The sequence below is a fragment of the Tinamus guttatus genome, unplaced genomic scaffold (genome assembly GCF_059628265.1).
Source record: "Tinamus guttatus ecotype Peru unplaced genomic scaffold, ASM5962826v1 Tinamus_guttatus_pri_ptg000376l, whole genome shotgun sequence".
NCBI classification, from domain to species: domain Eukaryota; kingdom Metazoa; phylum Chordata; class Aves; order Tinamiformes; family Tinamidae; genus Tinamus; species Tinamus guttatus.
In genome coordinates, this window is record NW_028288910.1 from 1,237,893 (window position 1) to 1,252,352 (window position 14,460).

At 63.2% G+C, this 14,460-nt stretch overlaps 1 protein-coding gene across 1 annotated transcript; it reads right to left on the reverse strand.

Annotated features, from left to right (window-relative positions):
* Window positions 1–792: 792 nt before the first annotated feature.
* On the reverse strand, window positions 793–10,997 carry KCNAB1 (potassium voltage-gated channel subfamily A regulatory beta subunit 1). The gene is made up of 14 exons (XM_088530475.1): window positions 10,743–10,997; window positions 6,975–7,018; window positions 5,802–5,839; window positions 4,095–4,174; window positions 3,802–3,846; window positions 3,635–3,679; window positions 3,136–3,179; window positions 2,474–2,560; window positions 2,296–2,381; window positions 2,092–2,212; window positions 1,922–2,016; window positions 1,539–1,659; window positions 1,040–1,128; window positions 793–926 (listed from the first exon to the last, which is right to left on the reverse strand). The coding sequence occupies exons 1-14, from the start codon at window positions 10,961–10,963 to the stop codon at window positions 837–839; spliced, it is 1,206 nt and encodes a 401-aa protein (XP_088386601.1). The 5' UTR covers window positions 10,964–10,997; the 3' UTR covers window positions 793–836.
* Between the last annotated feature and the right edge of the window lie 3,463 nt (window positions 10,998–14,460).

A 14,460-nucleotide genomic window follows, 5' to 3' on the forward strand; every position in this document is an offset into this window, starting at 1 on the left:
TTATACACATTTAAATGTATCTATAGCCTTAAAAGCTCATGAATAGTTAAAGCTGCAATAGCTATGTCTACAAGCAGGCAAAAGTAGAGGCAGATTTCTGCAAATTGCAAAAACTAATATTTTATCAAGGGTTTGTTGGTTTAAAGCCTATATAGAACTAGAATTCCGCAACCAGCAGCTGTTTGCGTTATCCTGACATCCCCCCTGGGGTTCTCGCTCTGCTCTTCCAGTTCGTACTCAGAAATACTTCTTCGGAGCCATATCTCCACAGCTGAGATTACTGGTACAGTTAGGAGCTGAGCTATAGGGTTTCTAACTAATTTTCTGACCTAAGTCCTCTATTCAATTACAAGCTAAATCTAAAGCCTGTATTCAGCATAAAAAAAGCGAAATGGAAAATTTGAACATGCCCATTCTCTCTGTTAATCTAACTGAAGAAACGTTATAGCTGACATTCCCCAAATGTAGATTTATTAAAACCTTAAGTTGCATCTGGCTTTGTTAATTGAAAAAATATATCTGTACATCCTTCTTTAATTACCAAGTACCTAAAGGTTATAAATTTTTTTTTTTTTGCTTTACATATGTTTTTCACAGCACAAGCATGAGGTGCTAAGAGTAAAGTCAAAATGAATGGTTTCAGTCGAAGGTAAGAAAAGACGAGATCGTTCTCGTTGTAAGAGATCAACTGTGCTTTGAAATGCCACCGCGCGGGCAGCGGCGGCAAGGGCCACGCGGGACGGCCGCGGAGCCGCCGCTCCGGATGGGGCTCGGTGCCGCGCGGGGTGCACGGAGCGCGGGTCGAACCATGCGGGCCGGGGGCGTCATGCATCGCGTTAGGATCTGTAGTCCTTCTTGCCGTAGGGTTTGTTCCCCAGAATGTTGTCCATCTCGTTCACGATGTGCGATGTCATCTTTGGAAGAACCTATAAGCAGAGGAAAGCCCGCGGTTCGTTAAGATGCTCTTAGAAAGCGCCACAGGTTTTTACAAGCCCAAAGTTAGGCTGGACTAAAGCCTGGAGCCGTGCTCGGTACTTGCCTGGATGGCGCCCAGGTTCTCGATGAGCTGCTCGGGGTTGGAGGATCCCAGGAGGACGGAGCTGACGCCCTCGTTTCGCAGGCACCAGGCTGCAGAGGGGCGGCAGGGTGAGGGACGCGGCTCGCGGGACGCGCAAACCCTCGGGAGCTGCAAACGCTGCGACCTCAGCGCGACGGGAACGCTCCCCGTCCCGGCCTCCGAACCCGCGCCAGCCTCTGGTTGGCCTCCCCTTCCCCTTTTTGAGGGTGCCCTTCCTGCACGTTGGGTGGTTCTCCTCATCCTCACGGAGTGCAGGTTAGCGAGGCTGGACTCCCCCCTCATTGCCACCAGCTCTTGGTTTTCCCCACCTCCTTCCTGCAGCGCGCCAGGGACGCGGAGCTGCTCGGACACGCGAGGGACGCCAACGTTTTCCACCCAACCCCCTTTCTGGTGGAGCCTGGTCCTTTCCGGGCGCCACGGATGGTCTCCCGGTGCCGGCGCCGTCCCGCGCGCCGCTTACCCACGGCGAGCTGAGGTAGAGTGCAGCCGAGACGCTCCGCGATGGGCGACAGGTCCTTCAGCTTCCCCTGCTGCTTCCGCCCTTCCTCGCTCACGATCTTCTCCTTCAGCCACTGGTAGCACTGAGAGCAACAGCAGCGCGAGCAGCCGTCAGCTTTAATCTTCCCAAGGGGAAACTCTGGGGCAATTACTACCATCTCTTCAAAAAATATCACCCCGGGACTTAAGAGAGCCTGAGAAAATTAGCACTGGCTGCCTGAAGCAGTTACGATAGGGAGAACCAGGGCTCTTCCAAGAGGTGATCCCGCACCAGGCGGTGGCGGAGCTGGAGCGGACTTGGCCATCCATCTGCGCACCCGCATCCCGCGGCCGCGCAGGACCCACCTTGAGCGCAGCCCTGGAGCTCTCGGGGACCCCGTTCCCGTATTTCCCTGAGATGATGCCGCAGGCCAGCGGGGACCACGTCATGGCGCCGACCCCTGCGGGCGAGCGCGCGTGAGGGCGGACGGCGGCTCCACGCGCTCCCGCGTGCAGGACGCGCGCCCCAACCTTACCGATCTTGTGGTAGAGCTCGGGCAGCTGCACCTCCACCTTCTCCCGCTGGAAGAGGTGGTACTCGGCCTGCTCGCACACCGGCGGGATCATGTTGAACTGCCTGGCCACCGAGTAGGCTTCCTGCGGGGCGAGCGCGCCATGTCCCGGCGGGAAAACACGGGAAATGAGGGAAAACGAGGGGAAAAACTGCAGGCCCTGCTCACCATGATCTCCATGGCGCTCCAGCGCGACGTGCCCCAGTACATGGCCATGCCTTGGTTTATCACGTGTGTCATCGCGCGCACGATTTCTAAAGGAAAAAGGAGAAATTAAACAACAAAAAAGAGCCCGAGCATGCCACGGAGTCCGGGTGTGCGGCCGCCGGCCTGGGCGGCCACTGACCTTCCATGGGGGTGTTGGCGTCAGGGCGGTTGGCGAAGACCACGTCCACGTACTCCAGCTGCAGCCGCTGCAGCGAAGCCTTCAGCCCTGCGAGCGGAGGGGAGAGGAAAACCCACCCGGCACCGGCACCGGCCCCGGCACCGACCCCAGCCCAGCGCGCCCGGGGTGCCCACGCGCCCTGCAGGAGCTCCACGTTACCCCCGCAGCGCCCCTTCAACGCGCAGCCCCGGCGCTTTGCCCAACATCATGGGGAACGAGCCCAAACGGAGCAGCTTGAAGCGCTCGCAAGCTTCGGGGCTGAAAAGCCGGGCGCTTTTGCTAAGTGTTTCTATGGAAATGTTTGGGAGGTTTCTATGGAAAACAGCTAACGGCAACATTTGCATTATTTCCTACGCTGCCTGTGAGGCGCTGCCGCCTGCCGCCGGCGGTGCCTGCGTGTTCCCAAAGAGCAACAGACACGGGCAGAGCCGGAGGCACCGGGCATGGGGCTCCCTCCCTGCAGCGGTGCCGTGGCCAGCGCCACTACAAGGGTTTAATGCATAAATCATCTAATCATCTCCGGCACGCATGGTGCAAGCAAATAAGCACTTGTCACTATTGCATTTTCTTGCATTTCTTGCACCGGGTGCAAAGCGGCGCTCACGCCGAGCGGGGCCACGTACCTTCAATTATGTGCTTGCGGGAAAGGCCCCTCTCCGTCTCGGCCCTGGCAAAGGGGACGAAGGGGCAGGTTGGTCACGGTGCACCCAAAATATCGAGCCGCAGCCGCGCGCGTTCCCGCAGGAGAGCGCTTGCACCCGCGCGCGTCTGCACGAGCATCGCATTGCGCGTTCTCCGCTGGATCAGCACTGAATCCAACAGCGGGAATAATTTCAGAGGAATGGGGGAAACAACATGAGAGTTATCATTTTGTTTGCTAGCCCCTGATCCCAGATGAAGAGCTTGCAGAAACAACTCGCCAGCCAGGGATACCCTGGGCCATTTCACTTGTTTTTCTGCTCAGACATTTGAATTTAGTTTTGGGGAAAAAAAAAAAAAAAAAAAAAAACAGTGCCATTATTTTGTCCTGGGTGAGTGCAAACAAACCCCGCATCTGAGAAGGACGTGCTGCCATAAAGCCAAACTGGATCCCCCCTGAGATGTCCTGGAGAGAAAACTTACTTTCCACCCCAGTAGAGTTTGGTTGTGATGACCAGACTGGACCTCCTGCGGACGGAAAAGGGAAAGGGTTATTGCTCCCGGGAAAACCCGGGATGCTGCAGCCCGGTACCTGCACGGCCAAGTGAAGCTCCTGCTCCTGCAGTGCTGTTCAGCGCCGCGGGTCCTACCTCCAGCCCTTCTTCCTGAGGATGTTTCCCAGGATCACCTCCGCCCTGCCGAGAGGGGAGAGAAGGAAGGGAACGGGCTGAGCGCAGCGAGCGCCGAGCTCGCCGGTCCCCACGCCGCCCCGGGGATGCGGAGGGACATCCCACCCGCGTCCTCCCCGTGGTCCCCAGAGCACGGGCTGCCTGGTGATGCTGCCACTCGCGGAGCCGCGCGAGGGCGCGGGAGAGGGGCCGGCACCGCGAGCGCCGCGGCGGAGGGAGGCCCGGAGCGGCTCCGCGCGGCGCCGGGCGCTCACTTGCCAGCCGCGTACACCTCGGCCGTGTCGAACAGGTTCACGCCGCTCTCGTAGGCGATGGTCATCAGCTGCTCGGCCACCTGCGAGAAGCGGAGGAGGGAGAGGTGACCGGCTGCGAGACCGTCACCCGAGAGCGCTGCTGGTGCAGGAGCACCCCGAGAGCACGCTCGAGTTACCCAAAAGCTCGCGGCCGCTCCAAGAGTGTGTCAGACCCACCAGGGCGCACTCGGGTCCCCTGAAAATTCTCATCTGTCCCAAGGGCGCTTCTGGTCCTCCAGAGCACCCTTGGGTCACCCAAAGGTTCACGTTCACCCAAAGGCTCACGTTCGCCCCAAGAGTGAGTCAGACCCACCAGAGCACCCTTGGGATCCCCGAAAGCTCATGTCCATCCCAAGAGCACCTCTAGTCCTCCAGAGCACCCTCAGGTCCCCCAAAAGCTCACGTCCATCCCAAGAGCACCTCTGGTCCTCCAGAGCACCCTCAGGTCCCCCAAAAGCTCACGTCCATCTCACTCAACCAGAAGCCACCCCTCGGTGTGGAGCTCCCAGCGCTGCCTCCACCACCTCAGCGCAGAGGAATCGGCCTCCCAGCAGCCTCGAACGCATTAACATTCCTGCAGCGCACATTCCCTTCTTTTTTTTTTTTCCCCCCCTGAGAGAACATAAATTATACCCCACAGGCAGCAAATCCGGAGAGATTTATGTCTTATAAAATTATACTTAGAAATTGGAAGTGGCAGCAGTGTCCAGAAATCCCCTGTCCTCAGCCTGGGTGTTTTTTTTTTCTTTTTTTCCTTTAAATAATCCAAAGAGAAGCTCAGAGCTGTCAGAGCAGCCTCCTAACCCACTTGTGAAGGGAACACGAGGCAGGAGATGGTGACCTCTCCATCTTATTTGATTTTGAGGCTACGTGACCAGCTCTTCTGCAATTCTCCGGCCTTTGCAGGATGTTTTGGCAGCTGGAGGTTACGAATCCCCTTCACGGCCCTGTGGTGCCCAGTGCTACCCCAAGGACTCTGTGCTGGCTCTGCCCCTTTTCCCATTCCCTGCCGTTTCATCTCATTTTTTTTAATCCCAGGAGGGCGCGAGCACCATCAGCCCCGGCCCATAAGCAAAAGGACCTTTTTGCAGTGCCCGAGAATACCAAAACGCCCGAAATAAACCCGGCTCCATGGTGAGCAGAAGCGATAACGGAGATCAAACGTCTCCAAGCCCTGAACCCGCTCCCGCGCCTCCCGCTCCTCCGGAAGGAGCTATTTTGGGGTTTTGTGTCACCGTCCTCGTGGCGAGGCTGCCGGCAGCTCCGGGGCGGCTCCTCTCCTTGCGGTGAATAACGCGCGCACGTACGCGGCGCCCGGCGCGGGCACGTGCCGCCACGCGCCGCTATCAGCGGAGATTAGGAGCCATCTGCTCCGGGCAGGAGCAGGGCGCATCCCTGGCGGCATTTTCACTCCTTACGTGTTTTTTTCTGGAAAACCCGGGCGGCATCGCGGGGCGCAGGGCGAGCCTGTCCCCACGGCACCAAGAGCACAGCCCTCCCCGGGGAGCGCGCTCCGCCTCGGAGCCGATCCCGGCGAACGGCGCAGTAATTCCAGGGTTTTGCAGCCGGCGCTCCGGCTCCACCGCCCTCCCCGCGCTAATCCCGGCTCCCGCTGCGGAAAAGCCCCCGCGCCGCCGGCCGCTCGCGCCCCGCACGCGCCGCGCTCACCTCGTCCGAGATCTGCCCTCCGAACGTGACCCACGTCCCTGCGGGGAGCGAAACGGGGGTCACCGCGTGCCAGGTAGCCCCAGGGTACCCATCCCGCAGAACGGCAGCGCTGGTGGCAGCGCCGGGGGGCCGCGGGACCCCGTGGGGGGCGATGCTGCTGCTGGGGCTCTGCTCAAATAAACGCTCCCCGCGAGCGCACAACCCGCGTGCCACCCCGTGCCACCCCACGGCAGCCCCCAAGGCCCCCTTTGCTGCCCCAGGCCTCGCGGATGCCGAGCGCAGCTGCTCAGCGACAATTCCTCCCCCTCAACATTAATTCTCTTTCTATTTTTTCCAACATATCCTTCCTGCCCCCCGCCAAGGAAGCTGCAATCTTTGCCCTTAATCCCAGGAGGGCAGCAGCAATGGGGACCCGGCTCTGCTCTGGCTGCAGGGAAGGGCTCCTGGAGCAGGGACGTGGTTGGAAACGGGGTCTTGTCACGGAGCCGCTTCATGCAGGTGGGGGGGAAAAAAAAAAAAAAAAAAAAAAAGGATGAAAACTGCTTTCCCCGGCAAAGCCTCAGAAGTGTTATTTTTACAGGAATACATTAAAGGCTTTTCTGCTGAGAAAGGTTGAGCCTGCTTATCCCAAAGGGATTTTTCCTTTTTTTTTTTTTTCTTTCCTCCTCTTTTTATTTTTTTCTGCTTAAATCCGCGGAGAGGTCCCAAGCCGGCAGGCGGGAGGAAGAAGAGCCATTTCCACATTTCCTATGTCCTGGCAGGGTGCCTGGGGCCATCGGGCTCACTGACGCACCCCTTCCCAGGGCAGGAATTCCCATCGGCAGCTCCCGTTCCCGCACCGGGTGCTACGGATGCTCTGGCTCCCCGTGCCCGGAGCCCGGGAAGGGCCACACGGGGGTGACTCCTGCCACCTCCATCCCCTCCACAGCAGGGCTGGCTCCCAGCAAAGCTGCAGGGAAGGAGGAAAATCCCTGCGGCAGCTCCAAGACGCTGCTAAGAGCCTGGGATGTGCCTCAAGCTGGGGAGGCTCCTGGCCGGGCTCGCGGACGGGAGCCAGGAATGCGGCCACGTTCCTCAGGCCACCCTTCACTGCAGGTCCCCCTGTTCCCGGGCGCATCCCTGCGGATTCCCACTGCGTTCGGGAGCCACCCGGCACCGCAGCGCGACACTCACCCAGGCCGAGGCACGACACTCGCAGGCCGGATTTGCCAAGGTTCCTGCAAGGAGAAGGAAAGGAAAGACGAGAAATGAACAGGAATCCTGCAGGGACTCCCGGCTTGAACAAGGGCGCACCGGGCTCCGGCGCCAGGCCAGGCTCGTGCACATCTCCCTCTGGAACGGGCTCGCCAAGAGGAAACCCCGACTCTGACAGCAGCGAGCGCGCCCCGAACGCGCCCCGCTCCCGCAGCCCCGGCCCCATTCCCGCATCCCGGCCCCGAGCAGCGTTAGCAGGAAAACTCTGCTCCCAAAAGCGGGAAAGCTGCCCGATGCAGCATCGTATGCAGCACCCGATGCAAGCAAGTGGGGCTCACGCTCACCCTCATCCTCACCCTCACCTTCATCCTCACCCTCATCTTCACCCTCATCGTCCCCCTTCAGGAGCCAAGAGGCTCCTGCCAGCGCGTCCCTCCTGCTGCCCTTTGCTGCCGCAGGCCTGTGCAATTCTTTTTGCCAGATCCAGGCACAATTTGGGGCCCTTCTCCCTGCCTCGGGGCTCCGAGTGCCACAAGCGCCGGCTGCGCTTTTCCCTGCTCCAAAGGAGCTATTTACAGCAGCAGCTGAACATGGCAGGAAACCCCCCAAACCCCAAAAAGGGCCTTTTGTAGGTGTTTTGGTAAAGCCCTGGAGCCGCAGGGAGCCGCGGGCAGGCGCAGCCTCCCGGCCTCCCACCTCCTTCTATCCCCCCGCCGCCCCCAGCCCGGGCGTGATGTGTGAGAGCGTTTTCTGCCTACGCCACCGAGCCCTAAAAATAGAGATTTTTTTGTTTCCTCTCTTGAATGAAAACCCAGCTGGGCCGCCGCGGAGCAGAGGCCGCTCCGGGGATGAGCCGCCACCTCCAGGACGAGCCGCTGCCGCGTCGCCGTCCCCATCGCCGCGCGGGCTCCCAAAGGCCCCGACACGCAGGGCGCCCAGCAGAGCCCATCCCCGTGGCGTCGGGGCACGGCAGCTTTGCGAGGTGCCGCGGGCACCCGCCGGGTGCGATGGCGCCCGGGGAAGCGCCGCGACGGCGGCTTCTCCGCTTGCCCCGCGGTGACAACAGGCGCCCCCGCGCCAGCTGCCGCGGCCACGCGGGACGGGGACGGGAGGTGACACCAGCACCCGCCTCTGCTCCCGGGAAGCCCCGCACGGCGCGGCGCGCTCGGGGGGCCCGCGGGCAGCGCGCGGCTCTGCCGTGACCCCGCTGCCATCTGCGCCCTGCCGCGAGCAGCGGACAGGGCCGGGAGCGCCGGGGATGATGATCCTCTCCGCGCGCATGCCCCGGGCGCTTCAGATGCTCCCAGTCACCGATTGCATCAATAATTTGCCCGAAATAGCCAAAAAACACTGGAGACTTGGTTCTCTTCCAGCCCAGGGAGAGCCAACCAAGCAGAAACACCCAGAAGCTACAGAATTGCCAAGCGAAACAAGCGGTTCTGCATTTTGCGCTTCGCTGCGGCGAGCCGCCCCGTCACTGCGCACGCGACCGCGGGCCGGGAGCCGCCGGGTCCGCGCGACCCGGGCGAAAAGCGGCCGCGCCGGAGGATGCGGCGCCGCGGGAGCCTCCGCTCTCGGCATCCGTGTGCTGAGCAGCGAGCCGGAGCTCGCGGCCCCAGGGACCTGCACCTGCGCCGGGGATTTCTGCCTCGGGACCTGCGGATTCTCCCTCCAAAACGGGAATTTCGCGCAGATGTGCTGGACCCTCCTCGGCCTCGTTGGTGATTAAGGAAGCAGCTGCTCTGGCTTGGGGAGCCGCAGATCCCGCTTCCCTTGCTCTTCCAGCCTGCTGCCCTCCCCAGCACAAGCTCATAGCAGTTACAAACGCGTTAAAGGAAAATGAAAAAGAAAAAAAAAAAAAAAAGAGGAATAAAGGGCCCCGTTCCTGAAGCTTTCCATGGGAAAACAAGGTTGCTTAGAAACATGCCCGCTGCCGCCTCGCGCCGCTCCTGCCCGCGCAGGGCATGGCGAGAACGCGCAATCCCACCCCAAAACACTCGCAGCGGCGCTCGCGGCCAGGCCCCGGCAGCGCCCGCTCCCCGCGGGACAACCTGCGCCCCGCAGGGCACTTTGGGGGAAAGACATTAAAAATCAAAATAATTCCTGAAGCGACGCTACAGGGAAGAGATGCGGGGCCGTGCACTGGCAGCAAACCCATGGCCACCCAGGCTGGGCGACGCCGGGACGTCGGCCCTACAGCAGCTTGCAGCCCTAGTGGCAAAACCAGCAGGTTTTGGGGCTGGGGAGCTGCAGTCGGTGCTGCCCAGGCACCTCCCATGGGAAGCAGCACTGGCCAGAGCCTGCTCCAAAACCCGGGCTTCGGAGCCGAACCAGCAGCGCCGACGGTGCGCAAAGCCCCTCGAGCTGTTGAGAACTGCTGCAAAACCGGGAGGAAAGCGCGGGCTGCTGGGGGTTACGGCCACATTAGGACCATACAGGGGAAACACACGGCCCCAGAGCGCTGCAGAAACCCCCACGGCACAGGGGATTCACCCTCTTTGCAAACTAACTTTGCAGAGCCGGGGTCTGGGTGCCGCTTGCGGCTGGGCGGGTTTGCGGCTTGCTCATGTGCGTGCTCCATGTGCACTCTGAGTGTGCTCCGTGTGCGCTCCATGGGCGCTCCGAGTGTGCTCCGTGTGCGCTCTGAGCGTGCTCCGTGTGCACTCTGAGTGTGCTCCATGTGCACTCTGAGCGTGCTCCGTGGGCGCTCCATGGGCGCTCCGTGTGTGCTCCGTGTGCGCTCCGCTCTCCCCGCACACCTGCACGTCACCCTGCACCAGCACCGGTGCTCGGCCACATGCGCCCTCGGCCAGTGGCCGCTTCGGGCCTCCCCAGTGCCCGCGTAGGTGCGTGAGGCACCGGCCTCCTCTCGCCTGCATCCGGTGCCCAAAACGTGCTGAGGAGCTGCCTCCCCCTGCTCTGCCTCCTCCTCCTCCTGCTCCTGCTCTTCCTCCTCCCCCTGATTCTGCTCTTCCTCCTCCTCCTCCTCCTCCTCCTCTCACTGCTCTTTCTCCTTCTCTTTCTCCTGCTCTTCCTCCTCCGCCCCCTGCTCTTCCTCCTGCTCCCACTCTTCTCCCTCCTTCTGCTCTTCCTCCCCCTGCACAGCACGGGTGTGGGACCCTCTCGGGTTATCCGCAAGCTGCTGGCCCTATGCAGGGCCCACGGCTGCCAGCGTGGGCTTGTCCCAGCGCCCAGGTGGGACACGGGGAGCACGGAGCTGCCGCTGGGCTCCGGCGCTCCCGTGTCCCCCAGTGCAGGCCTGGCCACCCCCCAGGCGCTGCCACGTGCCCAGGCAGGGGATGAGGCGAGGGCCGGCGGCCGCCCCGCGCGCGACGGAGCTCGCAGAGCCCGGCCGTGTGCGCTACGAGCCGGCCGAGCACCCGGGCACGTGCTGCTGCGTGGGGCCCTCGCGGCCTCCCCTTGCAGGCGGCGGGGCAGGAGGGATGCGCCGGGCAGGGGGCATCGCTCCCGCATCCCCCTGGATACGGGTCCCGCTGCCCCTGGGCGAGGGAAGCGCGCGGGGCCCGGCCCCCCGACACGGGAACTTCGGTGCCGCTGCCGGGTTTTTGTGCCTGGCGCCACGGCCACGAGCGAGCGGGAACATCGCAGCGCGGAGCAGCGCGGCGTGGGGCAGCGCGGCGCAACGAGGAGCAACGCAGCGCGGGGCAGCGCAACGAGGGGCTCCTGCGCGCCAAGATGCGGAGCCCGGCGAGGCGGAGCGCGCCCGCGCAGCGCCCGCGGTGGTACCTGTATTTCATGCCGGTCTGCTTGGCCGTGGACTCCTTGAGGGAGATGTGGTGCTGGGGGGTGAAGGTGCCCAGGCTGCGCGCGATGATGGCCACGGTGCGGAACTTGGCGCGCGCGGCGCTCACGGCGCCCGCGGCCCCCGCGCTCTGCTTGCTCAGCAGCCGCTCGTCCCCATTGCGGGCCTTGAGGTTGTGCTCGGTGCAGGCGATGGACACTTGCATGGCGGCGGCGCCGCGAGGCGCGGTGAGGGCCGCGCAGCCCCGCGCGGAGCCCCGCGCCGCAGCCGCGCAGCCCGGGCGGGCTCCGGCGCCGGGAGGCGGGGGAAGGGGCGGCTGCGGCGCCGCCTTAACCGCTTCGTGCCCGGCCCGCGGGCCCGCCCGCTCCCGGGCCGCAGCCCCCGCGGGGACGGGGGCGTGGGAAAGGGGGGGAAAACGGGCGCCGCCCGGAACGGTGGGAAACGGGCCGGGAAAGCGGCGTGGGGGGCGTGGGATTCACAACACCAGTCCCCAGGGATGGTTCCTCTGAGCCCCCCGCGTCCAGAGTCCCAAGTCCCCAGCGTTCCTCTGGGCGCCCCATATCTGCGACTGCAGGTCCTAAGGGTTCCTCTGGGTGCCCCATATGTGAGACCCCCAAGCCCCGCTCAGCTCCCCTCGTCTCGGGGTGGGTGTCAGACATCACGCAGAGCTGGAGCGTGAGGAGCTCCCGGAGCCTGGGACACCCTGTCCGGCTCCGAGGGAGCCCCTGGCACCCAGCCCCTTTGGGACGTGGATCATGGAGAGCCCCGTCAGCAGAGACGTGGGGCAGCGCCCGGCTGCCCCCCCGCACTCGGGGCTCTGGGACTGAGAAACCCCAGGTTCAGCAACGAGAACCTTCAGGAATCAGAATCAATCTTCAGAATCAGAAAATGCAACTTTCTTAGCTGCAAAAAAAAAAAAAAAATTCTGGCCCGTGTCCATACACCCCGCCTGCCTCGTGGCCGGTGCCCGCGGCTCGCTTGCCCAAAGCGCTTTGCACAGCAAATCTATTTTGGCGCAGCTGCTCGTGACCGGCCCGCGGCTCCTCTGCCCGTTCCCCTCGGCTGCTCCGCGCCGCGGAGCCGCTGGGAGGGAGCAGGGCTGCCCAGCGGGAGCAGCCTGGGCCCTCTCCCGCTCGCTGCGGCTGCGGCTGGCGCCGCTGCAGCGCGTGGCACAAGGACAGGCTCCCCGAGAGCATCCCCGTGCACAGGGCTCCGGCGCGCACGGTGCAGCGGGGAGCCAGCAACGGGCCCGGGTGCTGGGCAGGCCTGAGCTCATGCTGGATCCACTCAGCTCCACGTGGCTCCGCAGCAGGATTGAAAATCCAGCCCGCTCTGCAAGCACCGCGCGGTCGGACACGAACAGCTCAGGGGCTCGCGGGGTGTTTTGAGCCAGCTGAGACTTTCCAACCAGGTGCTGCTGCTCTGGTATGGCTACTGAGTGTTTACTCTTAAGCCTACTGATGTCCTGCAGGCTCCATCTCAGAACAGTACTTCCCATCTGAAGCACTTTGCCTTTGGGCTCCGCACAGCTGGGCAAAGCACCTGGCTTCCAGTAGAGCCTCCCACTTACATTCCCCAGCGCCCAGGAGCTCCATATGAGGGAGAACCCCCTGCCCACGGCCCCGTGCTCCTCCCGTGCCTGGATCTCGCAGGCTGCTCCAGAGCAGCAGGAGCCACGTGGGGAGGTGGCGCAGCGAAGAGCAGCTCCGCTTTGCACAGCGGGTGCCAATCCGGGGCCTGCAACGCGAGCGCAGAAGCTGCTCAAGGGAAACGCGCTGCTGCCCCCGGCCCCTCGCAAGCCCCGCGCTCGCTCGCGGGTCCTCGTGGCCACCCCGCGGTGCCGCACGGGAGCACGAGGCTGAGGGCTGCTCCTGCTGCTGCGAGCTGACCGGAGCGCCCACCGGCTGCTCCGCATCCCGCGGCGGCTCCACATCCCACAGCAGCTCCACATCCCACGGCAGCTCCACATCCTGGCAACAGCTCCACATCCCAGCAGCAGCTCCACACCCCAATGGCAGCTCCACATGTCGGTGTTGCCCTCCACATTCCAACAGTGACTCTGCACCCCAGCAGCTGCTCCACATCCCAGTGTCACCCTCCACATCCCAGCAGCAGCTCTGCATCCCAGTGTCACCCTCCCCACCCCAGCAGCAGCTCCACATCCCAGTGTTGCCCTCTACATTCCAACAGTGACTCCGCACCCCCAGCAGCAGCTCCACATCCCAGCCGCGGCTCCCCATCCCAGCAGCAGCTCCGCGTCCCAGTGTCACCCTCCCCACCCCAGCAGCAGCTCCACATCCCAGCATCATCCACGCGCATCCTCCCGGGCGCCGCTACCTGTATCCCATGAGCACGCAGGCGCCGTCGGAGCCCGGCAGCGAGAGCCCGTGCGCCTGCAGGAACCTCTGCAGCTCCCTGTTCTCGGCGGCACCGCCGGCCCCGGGGGCCCGACACCGCAGGGATGGGCAGGGCCGGGGCGCCGCGCGTGGCCGCCTTGCCCAGGGCAGCAGCTCGGCCGGCCGCTGCGCACCCGCCTTGCGTGGCGGCACCTCGGCGCAGACCGCCTTGTACAGGTGCATGGTGCCCGCTCCGCTCCGCGTCCAGCACTGCTGGGAACCGTGCACCGGGGCCCGTTCCCAAGCCTTCTATTTAGCAACGGAGAAATATTTGCTTGGGAGCGAGTCCCAGGGTGAGGGATGTCACCGAGGGTCTCCTGGGTGCAAGTGCCCGCTCCACTGTGTGCCCAACGTGGAAACCTCCTTCCCGGGGCTCTCGTGAGCATCGCACACAGACCCCCAATTCCCCCCATCCAGCGAGGCCACCCATTCCCCACAGCGCGGACTGTAAAACCTTGACCCGCTTCTTCGGCCTCCCCTAGATGCCAAATGTGCCCAGGAAAAAAAAAAGGAGGAAGGTAAATAACGAAGGGCTGGCTGCGAGCTAATCCCTAACCCTTGCAAAGCAGATCAGCAGAGACTGATCCCAAAGGGAGCATATTTAAAAAGATTAACAGCCCAACGTGGTGGGGAGGAGGCTGCTGGATGCGGCCGCCCGCATCCCTGCCGCCCCGAGCCGCCCCGGCTGCGGACACATGGCTTTGCCATCAGGAAACCTTCGCAAATCTGCAGGGTAGAGAAACGGCCTGGAAACGCCATGCAAATCCTGCTCCGAGAAGAGCAGCTTAACTCACCGGGCCTTTTTGGGGGGAAAAATAATGATTCCTGAGCTCGCAGCTTCCCTCCTGCTCCCTGCGGGCGCTGCTGGACACGGCTGTGTGTCCGGGCTCCCGGAGCTCTGCCCTTGGCTCCTCCAGGTCCCAGCGAGGGCGGCAGCGACAGTGACCCCCGTGCACAGCCCCAGCTACCCCAGTGCTGCAGGAGTGCCCTGCAACCCTGCACTGCAACCCTGCACTGCAGGAGTGCCCTGCAGCCCCTCACTGCAACCCTGCACTGCAGGAGTGCCCTGCAGCCCCGCACTGCAACCCTGCACTGCAGGAGTGCCCTGGAACCCTGCACTGCAACCCTGCACTGCAGGAGTGCCCTGCAGCCCCACACTGCAACCCTGCACTGCAGGAATGTCCTGCAACCCCGCATTGCAGCCCCGCACTGCAGCCCCACACTGCAGGATTCCCTGCAGCCCCGCACTGCAGGTAGGCACACACGGATGTGCTTGGACACCCCCGTATCTGTGTGGCAGCCCGAG